This window comes from Gymnodraco acuticeps, unplaced genomic scaffold (assembly GCF_902827175.1).
Source record: "Gymnodraco acuticeps unplaced genomic scaffold, fGymAcu1.1, whole genome shotgun sequence".
Taxonomy (NCBI): Eukaryota; Metazoa; Chordata; class Actinopteri; order Perciformes; family Bathydraconidae; genus Gymnodraco; species Gymnodraco acuticeps.
The window spans coordinates 336,544-352,718 of NW_022990014.1; the positions used below are offsets into that span (position 1 = coordinate 336,544).

The following is a 16,175-nucleotide window of genomic DNA, read 5'->3' on the forward strand; positions in this document are numbered from 1 at the left end:
TCACTGTGAAGGGGAGCGTGTATGTAATTACAATGCAAATACTGATTTGAGCCCCACCACTGTATGGGTTAGCCCTACCATAGATTACCCAACACAAATACTCGTATTGCGCATGTGCAGATCTAAGATCCAGTAGAAATTATAAAAAAGTAAAAGTCTGCTGCTTATTGTTCTACTAGGCCAACATAGAGTCAAATACTATATGAGAGTGAGTGTGTTAATTAATATGTTTGGCAGTTTGGAGTAAGTCTGTAGATTTGTTTGTGTGTGTGTGTGTTTTATGTATCCCCTCTCACGATAATGAATTTTGTTGGATAAATTTTCCCGGAAATTATTGCGATAAACGATAATATTGTCGGCACCGTTGTATGACCATTTTAGACCACTGACATAATGATAATATATAATAATAATTCAAGTACATCCTTTCAAACTGCTAGTCACATCCTCATGTAAATGTATCGAGTTCATTTTTATTTATCGTACGATAAGTCAATTAATTGCTTATCGCGACAGGCACACAATAAAACAGTGGAAACAAACATGTGTTTGACTTTCATTAGTGAATGAAACTTTGTGCCCTTTGTAGTCTGTGTCCAATATTGTGTATTTGTATATATTGTATATATATCCTATATATAGGCTACTAAAGTCCCGCTGCTGACACGATAGCAGTCATTTCGTGCGCATATGTGTAATTAAACCCATGATATCAAAATCTCACTCCAGCCAGGTACCCAAAATTGGCAACCCTGCGTAAAAAGCACCCCTGAAAATTACCATTAAAAAAACCCTGGACGTTTACTTTTCGTTGTAAGCATCGTTTTAAGGTCTAAACGTTTCATTTAGAAATGCGCGTTCCCGTTCCGGTGCATCATTTGACACAACACCGATTTAGCTGGTGGCCGGTTTAGCTGGTGAACCAGCTAAACCAGCCATCCTGGCCAGCTAAAGTGTCCAAAACCCCTCTAAACCAGCCAACCATTCCAGCCTAATATCTACTGGCTGGTCAGGCTGGTCAATTTAGCTGTTTTTTTGGTTTACATAAGCAGATAGATTATCCTAGGGAGAGTGGGGTAAATTGAGCCATTTATTTTTAGCTGTCCTCTAAGCAAGGATAAATGACACATTGTTAAATGAAAGCACACATATAATTCAGGATGTCTCCTATCAATGGCAATGATAAGAATTATTAAATATTACTTCTAAAAAAAAGTGGTCTTGTGGCTCAATTTACCCCAGTTTAGGGCTAAATTGATCCAGGTAAATTGAACCACTGTTGGGTAAATTGACCAATTCACTTTTTCCAGTTTAAACCTGGGCATACCTACAACAAATCTTAAAGGTAACAAAATAAATAACAAACCAAATACAAGTTCAGTTTTTCAAATATTTTAATATACATTTCGATTGAATTGATTGATATATTTTTTTAAATGTTAAAAGGAAAAGTAATCATACAAATGGTGATACAATTTCATACATCTTACCAATCAAACACAGGGTAAATTCATCTTTAAATGTAGCCTACAATGATCTCTTATTATCAACTGGGCCTACTTTAATTCTGCTACTCCATTGAACCACTGGCTCAACTTACCCCAAGGCCCATGATTGACTTTACCCCATAGCCACCATTTTAGAAAAAATAGCCTAGCTTAAAAAATCAGAGTCATCTTTAGCTTAATGATTCACATGGTTTAATACACTGCCAACACATCAACATATACAACATGTTCTCAAACCTGGATACATTTTGTTTGACATGACAGCCGATATAGCTGACATCTAGAAAATTTACTTTGACAAGCAAAAAACGTTTTTTTGTAAAAATGTTTACTTCTTACCACTGCCACAATGAGCATCTCTCTTTCACAGCCAAAGAGAAATGGGAGGAGCTTGCATCATTTCTGGTCACCTGATTACAACTATAAATCGTTACCTGGTTACAGGGGGTGGTTCAATGTACCCACTGGCTCAATTTACCCCATTCTCCCCTATGTAGATATAGTATAAATCAGTGTTTAACACATTTGAATGGTTATGGAGATATTTGATTCGTTCATTTACAAGTGTGTAACTCTAGGTTGATCACTTAGCCTACGTTATGTTAATGTGTTTAGATTTAGATGGTCAGATTTCCAACTTATTTTGAAGGTGAGGGGAAATCGCGAGATCGAGAGACCGGAAATAGGTGTTAAACCTGCCCCATTATTCCTGCTGCTATTCTGCCTGGATCCTAAAAACACACCCCTATGTCTAGGATCACCTGCGCAGGTATTAACTAGTTTCTTTTAAAGCCTGTCCAAACTTGTTGGAGTAAAAATAACAATCCGTGAACCTTTGGACTAACTCTGTTGAGAAAAAAAATATCTGCAACACCTGCAAGTGAAAGTAAATGCTTCAAACGGAGATTTTTCTGCTCTTCTGAAATGGCTCGTCGGTATTTCTTGACTTATTTCACCCTCACCTCATGCCTAGGTGAGTTTGTTTCTAAAATGCTTTTGTTCTTTTTTCCGGTTATAAAATGTTTGTTTCGTCATAAAAACTCGAGTGCACTCCTACTATTTCACTCACAGGCCAGGCATGGACAGGTTAATGATTTATCTAAAGTTCAGTACAATAGTTCATAATATCTCAGGTAGTAATAAAGTGTCTGTGATACACACAAGTATTGACCTTTAACTCTTTTGGTTAAAAACTCAAATTAATGTTGGATTTATACCGAAAGTTATTATAGGAATATAGCATACAGCATTGAGAATGATCATAGTACTACACCTGTCAGGCACAATGCTATTAAAGTTATTACAGTTTTGCACAGATATTAGTTATTGTTATCATATCTTTCAATGTTACAACTAAACGTTTCCACATTATGCTGCCTATATCTACACATTCATGTATTTTCTCTGTGTCTAGTTGCAGGACAGTCTCCAGAATATGCACTGCAGGGGGGGGGAGGTGTCCTTAAAGCCAGACGTCACTGGACACCCTGATGGAATTCTGTGGAAACATAAAGGCAACAAAGTGGTAGAGTTTAATGGCAATGAGCAACAGGTCTACAAACCATTTGAAAACAGGATCACTGTTGACTGGGTCTCTGCAGCTATCCAAATTACTGACCTCAGGTTTGAAGACAGCGGAGAGTATGAGTTGGAACTAGAATTTAACAAAAAATGGCACAGTTTTTTTTATCAATTGGAAGTCATTGGTACGTTTTTTTTTTTACTTACTTTGGTTGTATGCCGTTTATCACATGAATATGTTACCGTGATTTTATAGCAGGTAGTTAATGTGTTCCTATAGCAACCCCAATGCCTTTACATAACCTTAAAATAAAACCCAATGCACAAAGAAATGGATGGAATGCAATAAGGAAGATGCCACTGTCAAAGTTTATATTTTTTAGCAAATAGTTTTACATTACAATGGATATTTAAATGTAAATTTGACACTGATCAACATAACATTCTTACATGTTCAATTACGAATGAAGTTAGTAGTGAATACATGTTTATTATCAATACAACTTAGAACACCTTGTAATTGACAACTTGTAGCTGATGATCGAGCTTGTGAGTCACTAGTATAACACAATAAATGAAATAAGCATCTATTTACAGTTTTAAAAAAAATCAATTGTGAACTTTAAACAGAGTAGCAGTATCAAAGACATAGACCGCTCTTTTCTTGAGAGTGTTAAAGCCCCACAGAGGACTCATCGAGTCACTGAGACGGGACTTCTCTCCCACACCCAACAGTGTCTGTTAGTTATGTTATTAATAAGTCACCTATACAAAAGGATTTTATACTTTGTACATTTGATTTGATTGTTATGATGGCCTTGGTATCAGTTAAGATACTGTAATGACTCAAATCAACTACAGGTACAGTAGTGCACATTTTCATTCAGTGTCAAAGTAGGAATTACTGGGATTTGTTATATTGGAGTATAACGTCAGGGTGTTGGCCTTAATGTCAGGATTTATACCAGTATTCAGATTTAGCCATATTTAACTGTGAGAACACTCTTTCCCTAACTTCAAACTAATTAGTTATAATAACCTTAACTCACTAATTATTTTAAACAGAACAGCAAGTTCCCTTATGTGACAGTGAAGATTAGTTATAATTTAAATGAAATACAATATATTTTTTCAGCACTTTATGTCCTTTATATCCTTTACCATGTGTAATATGTTGTTATTAGATAGAGATAAGGTAACATGATAGAATCATTCATTTAGGTATGATTAATTTTGTCCTTAATGCATTCATTAAGACAAGATCGCCAAGCCCACCATATCCTGTGAGATAAACGATGACAGCATCGGTAACATCTCTGGAAAGCTGCTGTGCTCTGCAGAGCCTGGAAGACTTCAAACCGTAAAGAAGTTGGAGTGGAGATCTCATGGAAGCGTGCAGCCTGGCCCGGAGTTTAACATTCCTCTGGGGGGTGAACATAATGAGGAAGAGTACAGTTGTACAGTCAGCAACCCTCGGAGTAGTGGAACAGCTACATTCACTGCAAAGGATTGCTACCCAGGTAGGTCACTATGTTAACACTATGTTAATGTGAACATTATTATTATTATTGACGCGCTGTAAGCTATTGGGTAACACCTGCATGTATCTGCTCTGTGTGTTTCACAGAATGAATACATTAATATTACTGATAGTAATAATGGGTAAACAAAGTATTTCAAATGAATACCAAATTATTTGGTTTAATATCAAGAGGGTTGCTTCAGTAATTAATGTAATGTCACAAGATGTCGTTGTAACATTTGCTTTTGTGTTTCTGTGCAGTAAAAAGCTCATCTGTAGGACTGACTGCCGGCCTTGTCAGTGTCTGTATTCTGCTCCTTGTGGCTGTTCTGGGCATAGTTTGGTTCTGCAAACTACGCCATAAAGGTACAGTAATAGTATTACACTTTATATATTCTATATGGAGCAATGCTTTATGTCATTTAGAGATCGAAAGTCCTTCCAGAACAGAATATTATGCTTAACAACCTATTTAATTGCAGTATAATTGTACACAAGCAGCTGTTGTTCTTTTACTCTAACTTTAAAACGTAGGAAACCAAACACAATTTGTCTTTCTTCTTTTGTGTCCTCTCACTCATGGTTCCAGCATGTTTCGCTAAAGATGATCCTGAAAAACAGTCACCAGTTGTACCAAAAAAAGGTATGATATTGTCTATTTAAACCAAAAAATGCTGTGGCGTTTATAAATAACTAAGATGATTTATTGATAATTAAAATAGTTTTTTTCTTAATTGTCCTTGAATAGAATAATCATTTTAATTGAATACTAATGTCTGCACAACTGAGATGGGAGAACAAGCAGTAAAGACAACAAATTATCAAAGAATAAAAAGTTTAGGTGCTCAAATCGTTGTGGTTTTTCAATAAAGAAAGCTCAAGGAAAAGCAAAGACAACAAAGGTAATTGTATTAAACATAATAGGAACCTGACCCATTATGGTCTTAATTTCTTTCTCCTTTCTTTGTTGTAATTGTATAGAACATTGTAGATTACTTAAAGAGAGTAGTAGTTTAATGTAGCTGTTGTTAAGCCTGCATTGTACACAGGGAGTGTTGCAGATAAGAGCTATAAAGCAGTCAGAGATAGGCCATACCTCCAAACTGCACAATCCTTTCAATTAAAACAGCAGGTGTTTTGAATCTCGGACTGAGCTTTTAAGAAGGCATATATTAATTCATACTTGGGTCCATTTGTTTGTCCATGGCTCTCATGTGAAAACGCTTCTCAGCCTTTCATTAGCATTACATATTGCTCTTTCATTGATTGTTCATTTCTTAAAGGTATTATTGTTTTAGAACTTTGTTTTATATTCAATATCATTATTTCGTACCAGTGAGTAACATTATGTTTTGTATTTCAAGGTGTTTTAGGGAAAGATGAGAAGAAAGCAGAGCGTTCTGAAAGAAAGTATGGTATTCCTAACAGAGAATCCACACTACGCTCTAACCAGCCTCTTCGCAATTTGAATCAAGGTAATATAAATATGAAGCTTAATGAACCTGCTAGAAATCAGTAGTTTCAGGTTTTTATCAATCGAAGCAGTTAAGGACTAAACCAGGAAGTCTTTATTTGATTCCTTTTTTTTCACGTATTATTGTTTTAGATATTTTTTTATATTCAATATCATTATTTCGTAACAGTGAGTCACATTGTGTTTTGTATTTCAAGCTATTTCAGGGGAAGATAAGAAGAAAGCAGATCGTTCTGAAGAAGAGCGTCTTCTTCATCACAGTGATACCACACTACCCTCTAACCAGTCTCTCCATTTTAATCAAGGTAATAGAAACATGAACCTGCTAGAAATCACAAAAAGGTCACAGATTCTGAATTAGTTTCACGTTTTTATCAATTGAAGCAATTAAGGACTAAACCAGGATTGCAGTCTTTATTTGATTCCTTTCTTTTTTTGTTCACAGATCATAATATCGATGATCAAGAAGCTGATACGCCACAAAAAGGTTCCACTAACAATATTTTATTAATTATATCTTAGACATAGTCAAAATAATATGTTAATGCGTGTGCTGTTCACTGTTTACAGGGGGCACCAAAGAGCTCATAAGATACCATGAACAAAACAATTCTGGACATATCTACGGATCACAGAGGGGTATTAAGTTTACCTTATTGTTAGTTGACAGCGGCAACTATTGCTTATGTTCAGTTTTTCCTAATACATTTTTATAATCAATAAATCAATCATTTATTTATATTATATCACACTTTCTTTTTTAAATAGTTGACATTTTGAAGATTTCTTTATTTGACCAACAGCCAAGGGATTTCTTTCCAAAAACCAAAAGTTTTTTGTATGATTAATTTTCTGTTGATCAATGTATTGTTTCCAACTTATTTTCCTGACTTTGGCTTTTGTTTGTTTTACAATTTTCTAAGATTGCTTTCTTGGTTTTAGTCTCTGAAAGCATATTTTTTTTCTTCAATTCCTTTTTTCTGTGTTTCTTGTTTAGGAAGTAAGAAAACTGCGTGTCCTCGTTCTCCTCAGCCGGCCTTTTCTCAGGATCAAAATAATCTTGGAGATGAAGATGCAGACAGAGAGCATCTAGAAGAAAAAATCCAACTTGGTAAAGCCACAAACTCTGAGGAGGCAGAACCAAACCCCGCTGGTGTGTCGGACGTCCCGAGTGAGGAGACGCAGTCTGACCTGGAACCCTCCGTTCCCGAACAGACAGGTTTGGATACTACAACATTTGAGCTTGATTCAGATAATCACAGAGGAAAACAAACACTTCCTTGGAGTTAGACTGATTTAATTATTGTAGAAATTCCAACAGTCAGGTGCACTTATTACACTTTCTAGATTGTACTTTCTGTTTTTCTTTTGCTTTATCAGAATCAGAATCAGTTTATTACCGGGTAGGTTGACGCTTACGGGGAATTTGACTTGATGTCATGGTGCATACATAAAAGTAAAACAAAAATCAAAACACAGATGGAGAACTAGAAAACTATTAAAGATAATAACAAATATAGTCAAATATAACAGTATTTACATAGACATGGAATAGAATAAAATATGGGGAAGAAAATCGGCAGTAATGAAAAAAGAAAAAAGGTATGGAATTTGTTGTACATTGTGTGCATTATAAATGATAATTTAAATGAAAGATGATTTATCTTCTGTTAATCAATTCATTGATCAATATATTGTTTTCATCCTACTTTTTACTAACACAATACTGTTTGACTCCCAATTTCAAAGACTGCTCTGTGTGTTTTAAGTCTTCTTTTTCTTTAATCTATTTTTTTCTGTGTTTTTGGTTTAGAAAAGAACAGTGTGTCTCCTCCTTCCCCTACACATAGTGGGTCAGCTTCTTCTCCAGATCTGAATAATCTAGGAGATGAAGATGCAGACCAGAACAGAGAGAATCTAGAGAGAGAAATTCCACAGGGTAAACTCACAGACTCTGAGAAGGCAGGACCAGACCCAGCTGATCTGTCGGACGTCCTGAGTGAGGAATCCTCCGTTCCTGAACAGACAGGTTTGGAAACTATAAAACAAAGTTGGAGCTTGACTCAGATTGTCAGAGTGAAAAACAAACACTAGGATGAGGAATAACAGAAACAAAATACATTTCAGCACAGTGAAAAGCATTCATAAAATACATACACTGAACAAAAATATAAATGCAACACTTTTGTTTTTGCTCCCATTTTTCATGAGATGAACTCAAAGATCTAACATTTTTTCTATACACAAAATAACCATTTCTCTCAAATATTGTTCAGAAATCTGAAAAAATCTGTGATAGTGAGCACTTCTCCTTTGCCGAGATAATCCATCCCACCTCACAGGAGGTGTGGCATATCAAGATGCTGATTAGACAGCATGATTATTGCACAGGTGTGCCTTAGGCTGGCCACAATAAAAGGCCACTCTGAAATGTTCAGTTTTATCACACAGCACAATGCCACAGATGTCGCAAGTTTTGAGGGAGCGTGCAATTGGCATGCTGACAGCAGGAATGTCCACCAGAGCTGTTGCCCGTGAATTGAATGTTAATTTCTCTACCATAAGCCGTCTCCAAAGGCGTTTCAGAGAATTTGGCAGTACATCCAACCGGCCTCACAACCGCAGACCACGTGTAACCACACCAGCCCAGGACCTCCACATCCAGCATGTTCACCTCCAAGATCGTCTGAGACCAGCCACTCGGACAGCTGCTGCAACAATCGGTTTGCATAACCAAAGAATTTCTGCACAAACTGTCAGAAACCGTCTCAGGGAAGCTCATCTGCATGCTCGTCGTCCTCATCGGGGTCTCGACCTGACTCCGGTTCGTCATCGTAACCGACTTGAGTGAGCAAATGCTCACATTCGATGGCGTCTGGCACGTTGGAGAGGTGTTCTCTTCACGGATGAATCCCGGTTTTCACTGTTCAGGGCAGATGGCAGACAGCGTGTGTGGCGTCGTGTGGGTGAGCGGTTTTCTGATGTCAATGTTGTGAATCGAGTGTCCCATGGTGGTGGTGGGGTTATGGTATGGGCAGGCGTATGTTATGGACGACAAACACAGGTGCATTTTATTGATGGCATTGTGAATGCACAGAGATACCGTGACGAGATCCTGAGGCCCATTGTTGTGCCATTCATCCACGACCATCACCTCATGTTGCAGCATGATAATGCACGGCCCCATGTTGCAAGGATCTGTCCGCAACTCCTGGAGGCTGAAAACATCCCAGTTCTTGCATGGCCAGCATACTCACCGGACATGTCACCCATTGAGCATGTTTGGAATGCTCTGGATCGGCGTATACGATAGCGTGTTCCAGTTCCTGCCAATATCCAGCAACTTGGCACAGCCATTGAAGAGGAGTGGACCAACATTCCACAGGCCACAATCAACAACCTGATCAACTCTATGTGAAGGAGATGTGTTGCACTGCGTGAGGCAAATGGTGGTCACACCAGACTGGTTTTCGGACCCCCCCAGACCCCCCCAATAAAGCAAAACTGCACGTTTCAGAGTGGCCTTTTATTGTGGCCAGCCTAAGGCACACCTGTGCAATAATCATGCTGTCTAATCAGCATCTTGATATGCCACACCTGTGAGGTGGGATGGATTATCTCGGCAAAGGAGAAGTGCTCACTATCACAGATTTTTTCAGATTTGTGAACAATATTTGAGAGAAATGGTTATTTTGTGTATATAGAAAATGTTTTAGATCTTTGTGTTGCATTTATATTTTTGTTCAATGTAATTAGGAACAACTAATGGACAGGTACAACTAAACTTTTCTCAGAGGTGGGAGAAGTACTCACATCTTGTACTTGAGTAAAAGTAGAAGTACCAGAGTGTAGGAATACTCTGTTACAAGAAAATAGTCCTGCCTTAAAAAGGTTACTCAAGTAAAAGTACAAAAGTATTGGCATCAAAATATACTTATATTACCAAAAGTAAAAGCACTCATTATGCAGATTGGGCCATTTTAGTATAATATATTATATGTTTTGATTATAATGATTGATAATTAAAGTGGTATCAAAGCTGGTAAAGGTGCAGCTAGTTTAATGACTTTGTATACTGCAGGGTAGCTTGTGGATTTACTCCAGGTGAAACTAAAGTCTGATTTAAGTGTTGATTGTATTTCACATCATTCATCCAAATCTGTAAAGTAACTAAAGGTATTATATAAATGAAGTGGAGTACAAGTAAATGATTTACCTCTTAATTGTAGTGGAGTAGAGGTAGCATACAATGGAAATACTCAAGTAAAGTTCTCAGACTGCAAGGAATCTGGGTGTGATCCTAGATAACAACCTGTCCTTCTGCAAACATCGCTGCTACAACCCGCTGCTGCAGATACACTCTTTACAACATCAGGAAGATACGTCCCCAGCTGACCTAGAAAACAACGCAGGTTCTGGTCCAGGCTCTCGTCATCTCACGCCTAGACTACTGCAACTCCCTCCTGGCTAGTCTACCTGCATGTGCCATCCGACCTCTGCAGCTCATCCAGAATGCAGCGGCTCGTCTGGTCTTCAACCTTCCTAAATTCTCCCACACCACGCCGCTCCTCCGCTCCCTTCACTGGATTCCGGTAACTGCTAGAATCCACTTCAAGACACTGGTACTTGCTTACCATGCTGCGAATGGATCTGGCCCTTCCTACATCCAGGACATGGTTAAACTGTACACCCCAGCGCGTGTACTTCGCTCTGCATCAGCCAAACGACTCGCTGCACCCTCGCTGCGAGGGGGACCCAAGTTCCCATCAGCAAAAACACGTGGGTTTGCTATCCTGGCTCCAAAATGGTGGAATGAGCTCCCCATTGAAATCAGGACAGCAGATAGCTTACACATCTTCTGGCGCAGACTGAAAACTCATCTCTTTCGACTCCACTTCGAGCGATAGAATTACTAACAAAGAACTGCTAACAAAGCACTTATATACTAATAAAGGACTGGCTTATCTACAGCCAGTTGAGTAGCACTTGAAATGTTTGGCTCTATGAAACCTGATGTACTTATATGATTCTGTTTTCTTCAAGGTTGTGTCTTCCTGGTCGAATGTACTTATTGTAAGTCGCTTTGGATAAAAGCGTCAGCTAAATGCAATGTAATGTAATGTAAAGTACAATTATCTCAAGATTGTACTTAAGTACAGTACTTGAAATCTACTTTGTTACTTCCCACCTCTCATTATTCTACATTACTATAGTGTGAGTAGATTCTGTGAAGGTGTACATCAGCACTAGAGGAAACACCCAGTTAGGTTTGATTAGATATCTTTTGTAATATCTTACACACAAACAGAGGGTGCAGCAGGTTTTCACAAGTGATTGATTATTCTTTGCAAACATAAATCTCCATGGAGTTAGACTGATTCAATTATTGTAACAATTCCTAGCAGTCAGGTGCACATCAGGTGAACTTTGTTTTGCTTTATAAATGATTCATCAGACGAAAGATGATTCCGTTTCTGGTAATTAATGAATTGATCAATGTATAGTTTCCGTACTACTCTTACTAACACATTGCTTTTGTTGGACTTCTAATTCCCACGATTGCTCTGTCTGGTTAATTTATCAAAGCCTTCTTTTGCTTTAATTCCCTTTTTCTGTTTTTCTGTTTTAGAAAAGAACACTGAAGAGCATGAGAAAACTGCGTCTCCTCCTTCCCCTCGGCATAATGAGTCACCTTCTCTGGGTCAGAGTAATGTTGGAGCTGAAGATGCAGACCAGCGCAGAAAGCTTGCAGAGGGAGAAACCCCACAGGTCCACAACTCAGACTCTGAGAAAGAAAATCTAGACACAGCTGGTGTGATGGACGTCCCAAGTGAGGAGACGCAGTCTGACCTGGAATCCTCTATCGTTCCTGAGCAGCCAGGTCTGGAAACTCCAACTTTTGAGCTTAATTCAGATATTGCACATTGGTTTTGTTTGACTACCAACTCCCAAGACTGCCCTGTATTGTTTAATCTCTGAATGCATTCCTTTTTTTCTGTGTTTCTGGTTTAGAAAAGAACACTGACCAGCATGAGAAAACTGCGTCTCCTCCTTCCCCTACACATAGTGGGTCAGCTTCTTCTCTGGATCAAAGTAATGTTGAAGATGAAGATGCAGACCAGCACAAAGGGCTTGCAGATGATAAAATCCCACAGTGTGACCCCTCAGACTCCGAGAAGGCAGATCCAGAGTCAGCTGATGTGTCGGACGTCCCGAGTGAGGAGAGCCGGTCTGACATGGAATCCTCCGTTACTGAACACACAGGTTTGGAAACTACAACATTTAAGCTTGATTCAGATAATCACAGAGGAAACAAACACTAAGATGAAGAATAAGGACACAAAACTGAATAGTGAAACGCAAATATAAGATTGCAGTCTTTATTTGATTATTTTCTTTTTTTGTTCACGGATCATATTATCGATAATCAAGAAGATGATAGTCCAAAAAAAGATTCCTGTAACACTAATTTATTAATGATATCTTAAAAATAGTATAAACAATACTATATGTTGACAGCGGCATCTATTGCTTATGTTCATTTGTAGCTTATACATTTAGTGTTTAATCAATCAATCATATTACTTATATGTCCAAAAAAAGTGAAATGTTCTTAAAAACCCAAAGTAAAAAAGAAACGTTCAAATATTGAAGATGACTTTTTAAGCGATTATTCAAATGAAAGATGATTCATGTTTCCATACTACTTTTACACTATTGTCTTTTGTTTGTTTCACATTTCCAAAGACTGCTCTGTGTGCATTCATCTTTGAAACATTTCTGTTTTCTGTGTTTCTGGTTTAGGAAATACCACTGATGAGCATGAGAAAACTATGTCTCCTCCTTTCCCTCAAAATAATCTTGAAGCTGAAGATGCAGACCAGCACAGAGAGTTTGCAGACGAAGAAACCCCACAGGTCGACAACTCAGACTCTGAGAAAGAAGATCCAGACCCAGCTGTTGTGACGGACGTCTCGAGTGAGGAGACGCTGTCTGACCTGGAATCCTCCGTTCCTGAACACACAGGTTTGGAAACTACAACGTTTGAGCTTGATTCAGATAATCACAGAGGTAAACCAACACTGAAAAAGCAAATATAAAATACTTCATTAGGGACATCTAATGGACGGCTCTTCAAAGCAGTAGTGTGACTAACCTTTGTTAAAGTGTATAGAAACACTGGATGAAACACCCAGGTTAGGTTAGACATCCTTTAGAATATCTGAAACACCAACAGAGGATGCAGCAGCTGTTTCGTTAATTGATTGAGTATTCTTGCAAAGAACTTGGCGGATAAACATTTGTTGATGTTCTAGTTGATAGAAGAAAGATGAACATTGACCAATGATGGCGGTTTTTTTAAAAGTCCAAAGTTCATAATTTGGACATGAATACTATAGAACAAGTTAAAAGCTGGAGGAATTATATTAGATTCACTTTATTACTATTTTTTTATTAAATAACCATGAAGGAAGACTGATTTAATTCTTGTGAAATGCTGAGGTCAGGTGCACTCATCATGCTTTTTTCTTTTACTATGTGTTTTTTTTAGAGCCAGAGAAGAAAGACGATAAGGCTGAGGAAATGCAGTCTGCTCCTGCCAACGCTGAGACTTGTTCTCCTGCTCAGCCACCCGAGGACAGTACTTTTGGACACAAAGAAACTAATGAGAAGAATGTCAGAGAGTCTGACTCATCTGGTGAGGAGGAAAGAAATGAATCAGACGACTCTACCGAAGACGAACATTCGCCCACCCTTCCTGAACACAAAGGGTTAGAAACAACACATGAGCAAGATTTAAAAGCCGCAGAAGAAGAAACACACTCAAGCCAAGACAAAAAGCAAGAGGTCAGTGAAACAGTCAAACCGGTTTCCGAAGATGGAAATAAAACAGAAAGTGTAGGCGACTGTAAAGAAACAGATAAGGAACCAGATCTGTATTTAGCCACCTCCCAGCAATCTCAGAGCCCCACACCTAGCAATACCTTTCAAGAGACTCCAGACACTGCAGGAGCACAGCCAGATCAAGAAGAAGAGGAACAACAAGGCCATGATAAGTCTAAGGTGCAGTCAGATAAAGATAAGGGTGATGTTGTTGAAGATAAACATGAGGTCGAGTGTGGCCGTAAAGAGGAAAAGCCAGGCAATGAAAGCCTTAGTGAGGATGATGAAGAAGAACAAAAGAAAGATAAAGTTGTTGCTTAGGCCTTCAGGCAACTTGGCAAATATGAAAGGTAGAATTCAAGATGGAAGTTGATAATAAAAGTGCAGGTGTAAACACAACACATCAGCAGGACATGAGATCAATACAACGATTTAAAGGTAGAGTTCAAGGACTATTTAGGAATTTATAGACAGTCAAAATGTAGAGAAATACCTGCTGTGGTATTGCAGAAAGAAATTGAAAAGATGGACATACAGCAGGAAAAGAAGCAGACAATTAGCAAGGGGTTGATTCAAAATATCAAAATGAAATCAGTAATGCCATTATTCTATCTCCGTAACATGCAGTGGACAACAGAGATAACCATCTCTCAAAGAGCTGGCATGCTCCTGAAATGACTTTATATTATTTACATGTTTACTTGGCAGTGTGCAGGAGGTGATAGGGCAGAGCACCAGGGTGTAAAACTAACACATTTGTTGCTTCCTTTTTAAGATAACCCTACTTCTCTTATTTGTAACTATAAAGTTATTTGAAATATTATTCAACAAGTGTTAGATTAACAGCTGCATTGTTTTTTCAATTGTTTTAATTGTTTGTCTTTTTAAACGATATAACTTATCCACTAATAACTCTACATAATATGTTTAATTTATGTTTATAAATAAGAATTTAGAACTCTAATCAATTTAACAGCACTAATCTTGTAAATGTTATATTGTGACCTTGGAAACATTTGTAGTTGATTGTGCAGAGACTGTGACGTGCTCACACAATAGATATTTGCCATTTTTTAAATCTTAAAGCTTTAATGAAGGTGTTGTAGGGGAGTAAAATCATCAAACACAATAAATAATTTGTCTGGATTTATAATGGACAATATATGTGTTTACGATACTGTAAGCATATAACAATAGAAAATACATATTTGACCTTTCCTCCAAGTATTTATAACGTTTCATGTATTAATTTATTTGTATTGAGACCAGCTTATCACTGCTAATATTTGAAGTGTTTTGGAGCTCAGGGTATATTTCACATTATTAACTTTTAATGATTTATAGAATATTTCCATGCATGACACTTAGATTTGTTTACAATGTGTTTTTTACCTTTCTAACGCTTGAGTTTTTGCTGATGATATTGTTTTAGAAATGTTTCACTGTCCTGGTTAGTAAAGGCATTTGAATTTTTAAATAAAAGCTCAGATTCTACAGTTTTGTTGTTGTACTGTAATGATGGTAGCAGAATATGTATTGATGGTTACAGGATTTGCTCGAGAGATTCGTTTAAAAAATAAGAAATGGAGCCAGAAAGCTCCAGGGATTTATTTACAGGAGAAGCTATGTATCATGGAGGAAATTATTGATGAAATAAGAGAAAAATAAGGTGATAAACTGATGGTGTGTTTGACAGCTTAGCACAGCAAATCTATAACAAAAAGCACTGACACTGCATTACCTGATACTGGTAAATAACTGTCAATATGTGTGTGCGCCAGTAGGGGGCAGTGTTTATCAGCTCTACACATAAACTGAATATAGGAAATTATGTTTTTTTGTATTGTTCTAAACACAGATAAGTGAAGGACATCCTCATCTATAGAGGCAACACACCTTTGATAATTGTGATGCAGTTTAACAGGAAACAGAACATTTCTCTAAAGCATACGTGCACTTTGAGTTCATGGCGATGAGGAGTTGTATAACTGCAGTGTGTAGGAGTTTGTGCCACTGTGTTTATAAAGTGTTGAACTGAGTGGAAAGCTGCCACAGTCAAATCAACTAAAGCAGCTATGATGAAAAAGCAGGTCCACTCGCTGCATGGACGACAAGCTGGTGTAGATTTCTTAAGGCAGTGGCTGGGCCATGTGAGAAAGTCATGCATGATTAGTTTAACCTCTGAGCCACAGAGACGTCTGTGATCTGCTACCACCTGACCTGTGGGTTCAGGGCACAAGGAGAAAATGAACACTATCCTATTTCT

General features: G+C 37.8%; 1 protein-coding gene across 5 annotated transcripts; it reads left to right on the plus strand.

The window, feature by feature from the left end:
- The first annotated feature begins 2,207 nt into the window (after nucleotides 1–2,207).
- On the plus strand, nucleotides 2,208–15,408 carry cd58 (CD58 molecule). 5 transcript variants are annotated; one of them, XM_034213455.1, is made up of 15 exons: nucleotides 2,208–2,481; nucleotides 2,923–3,214; nucleotides 4,286–4,549; nucleotides 4,813–4,917; nucleotides 5,141–5,194; nucleotides 5,916–6,026; nucleotides 6,223–6,330; nucleotides 6,471–6,512; nucleotides 6,596–6,664; nucleotides 7,023–7,244; nucleotides 7,839–8,054; nucleotides 11,655–11,906; nucleotides 12,038–12,289; nucleotides 12,830–13,096; nucleotides 13,578–15,408. In XM_034213455.1, exons 2-15 carry the CDS (start codon nucleotides 2,944–2,946, stop codon nucleotides 14,228–14,230), a joined length of 2,886 nt encoding a protein of 961 aa, XP_034069346.1. In that variant the 5' UTR covers nucleotides 2,208–2,481; nucleotides 2,923–2,943; the 3' UTR covers nucleotides 14,231–15,408. The 5 variants fall into 5 exon arrangements, with proteins under 5 accessions (XP_034069346.1, XP_034069348.1, XP_034069347.1 ...); XM_034213457.1 differs by having other exon boundaries at nucleotides 12,830–13,051; XM_034213456.1 differs by having other exon boundaries at nucleotides 5,925–6,026.
- Nucleotides 15,409–16,175: the final 767 nt, after the last annotated feature.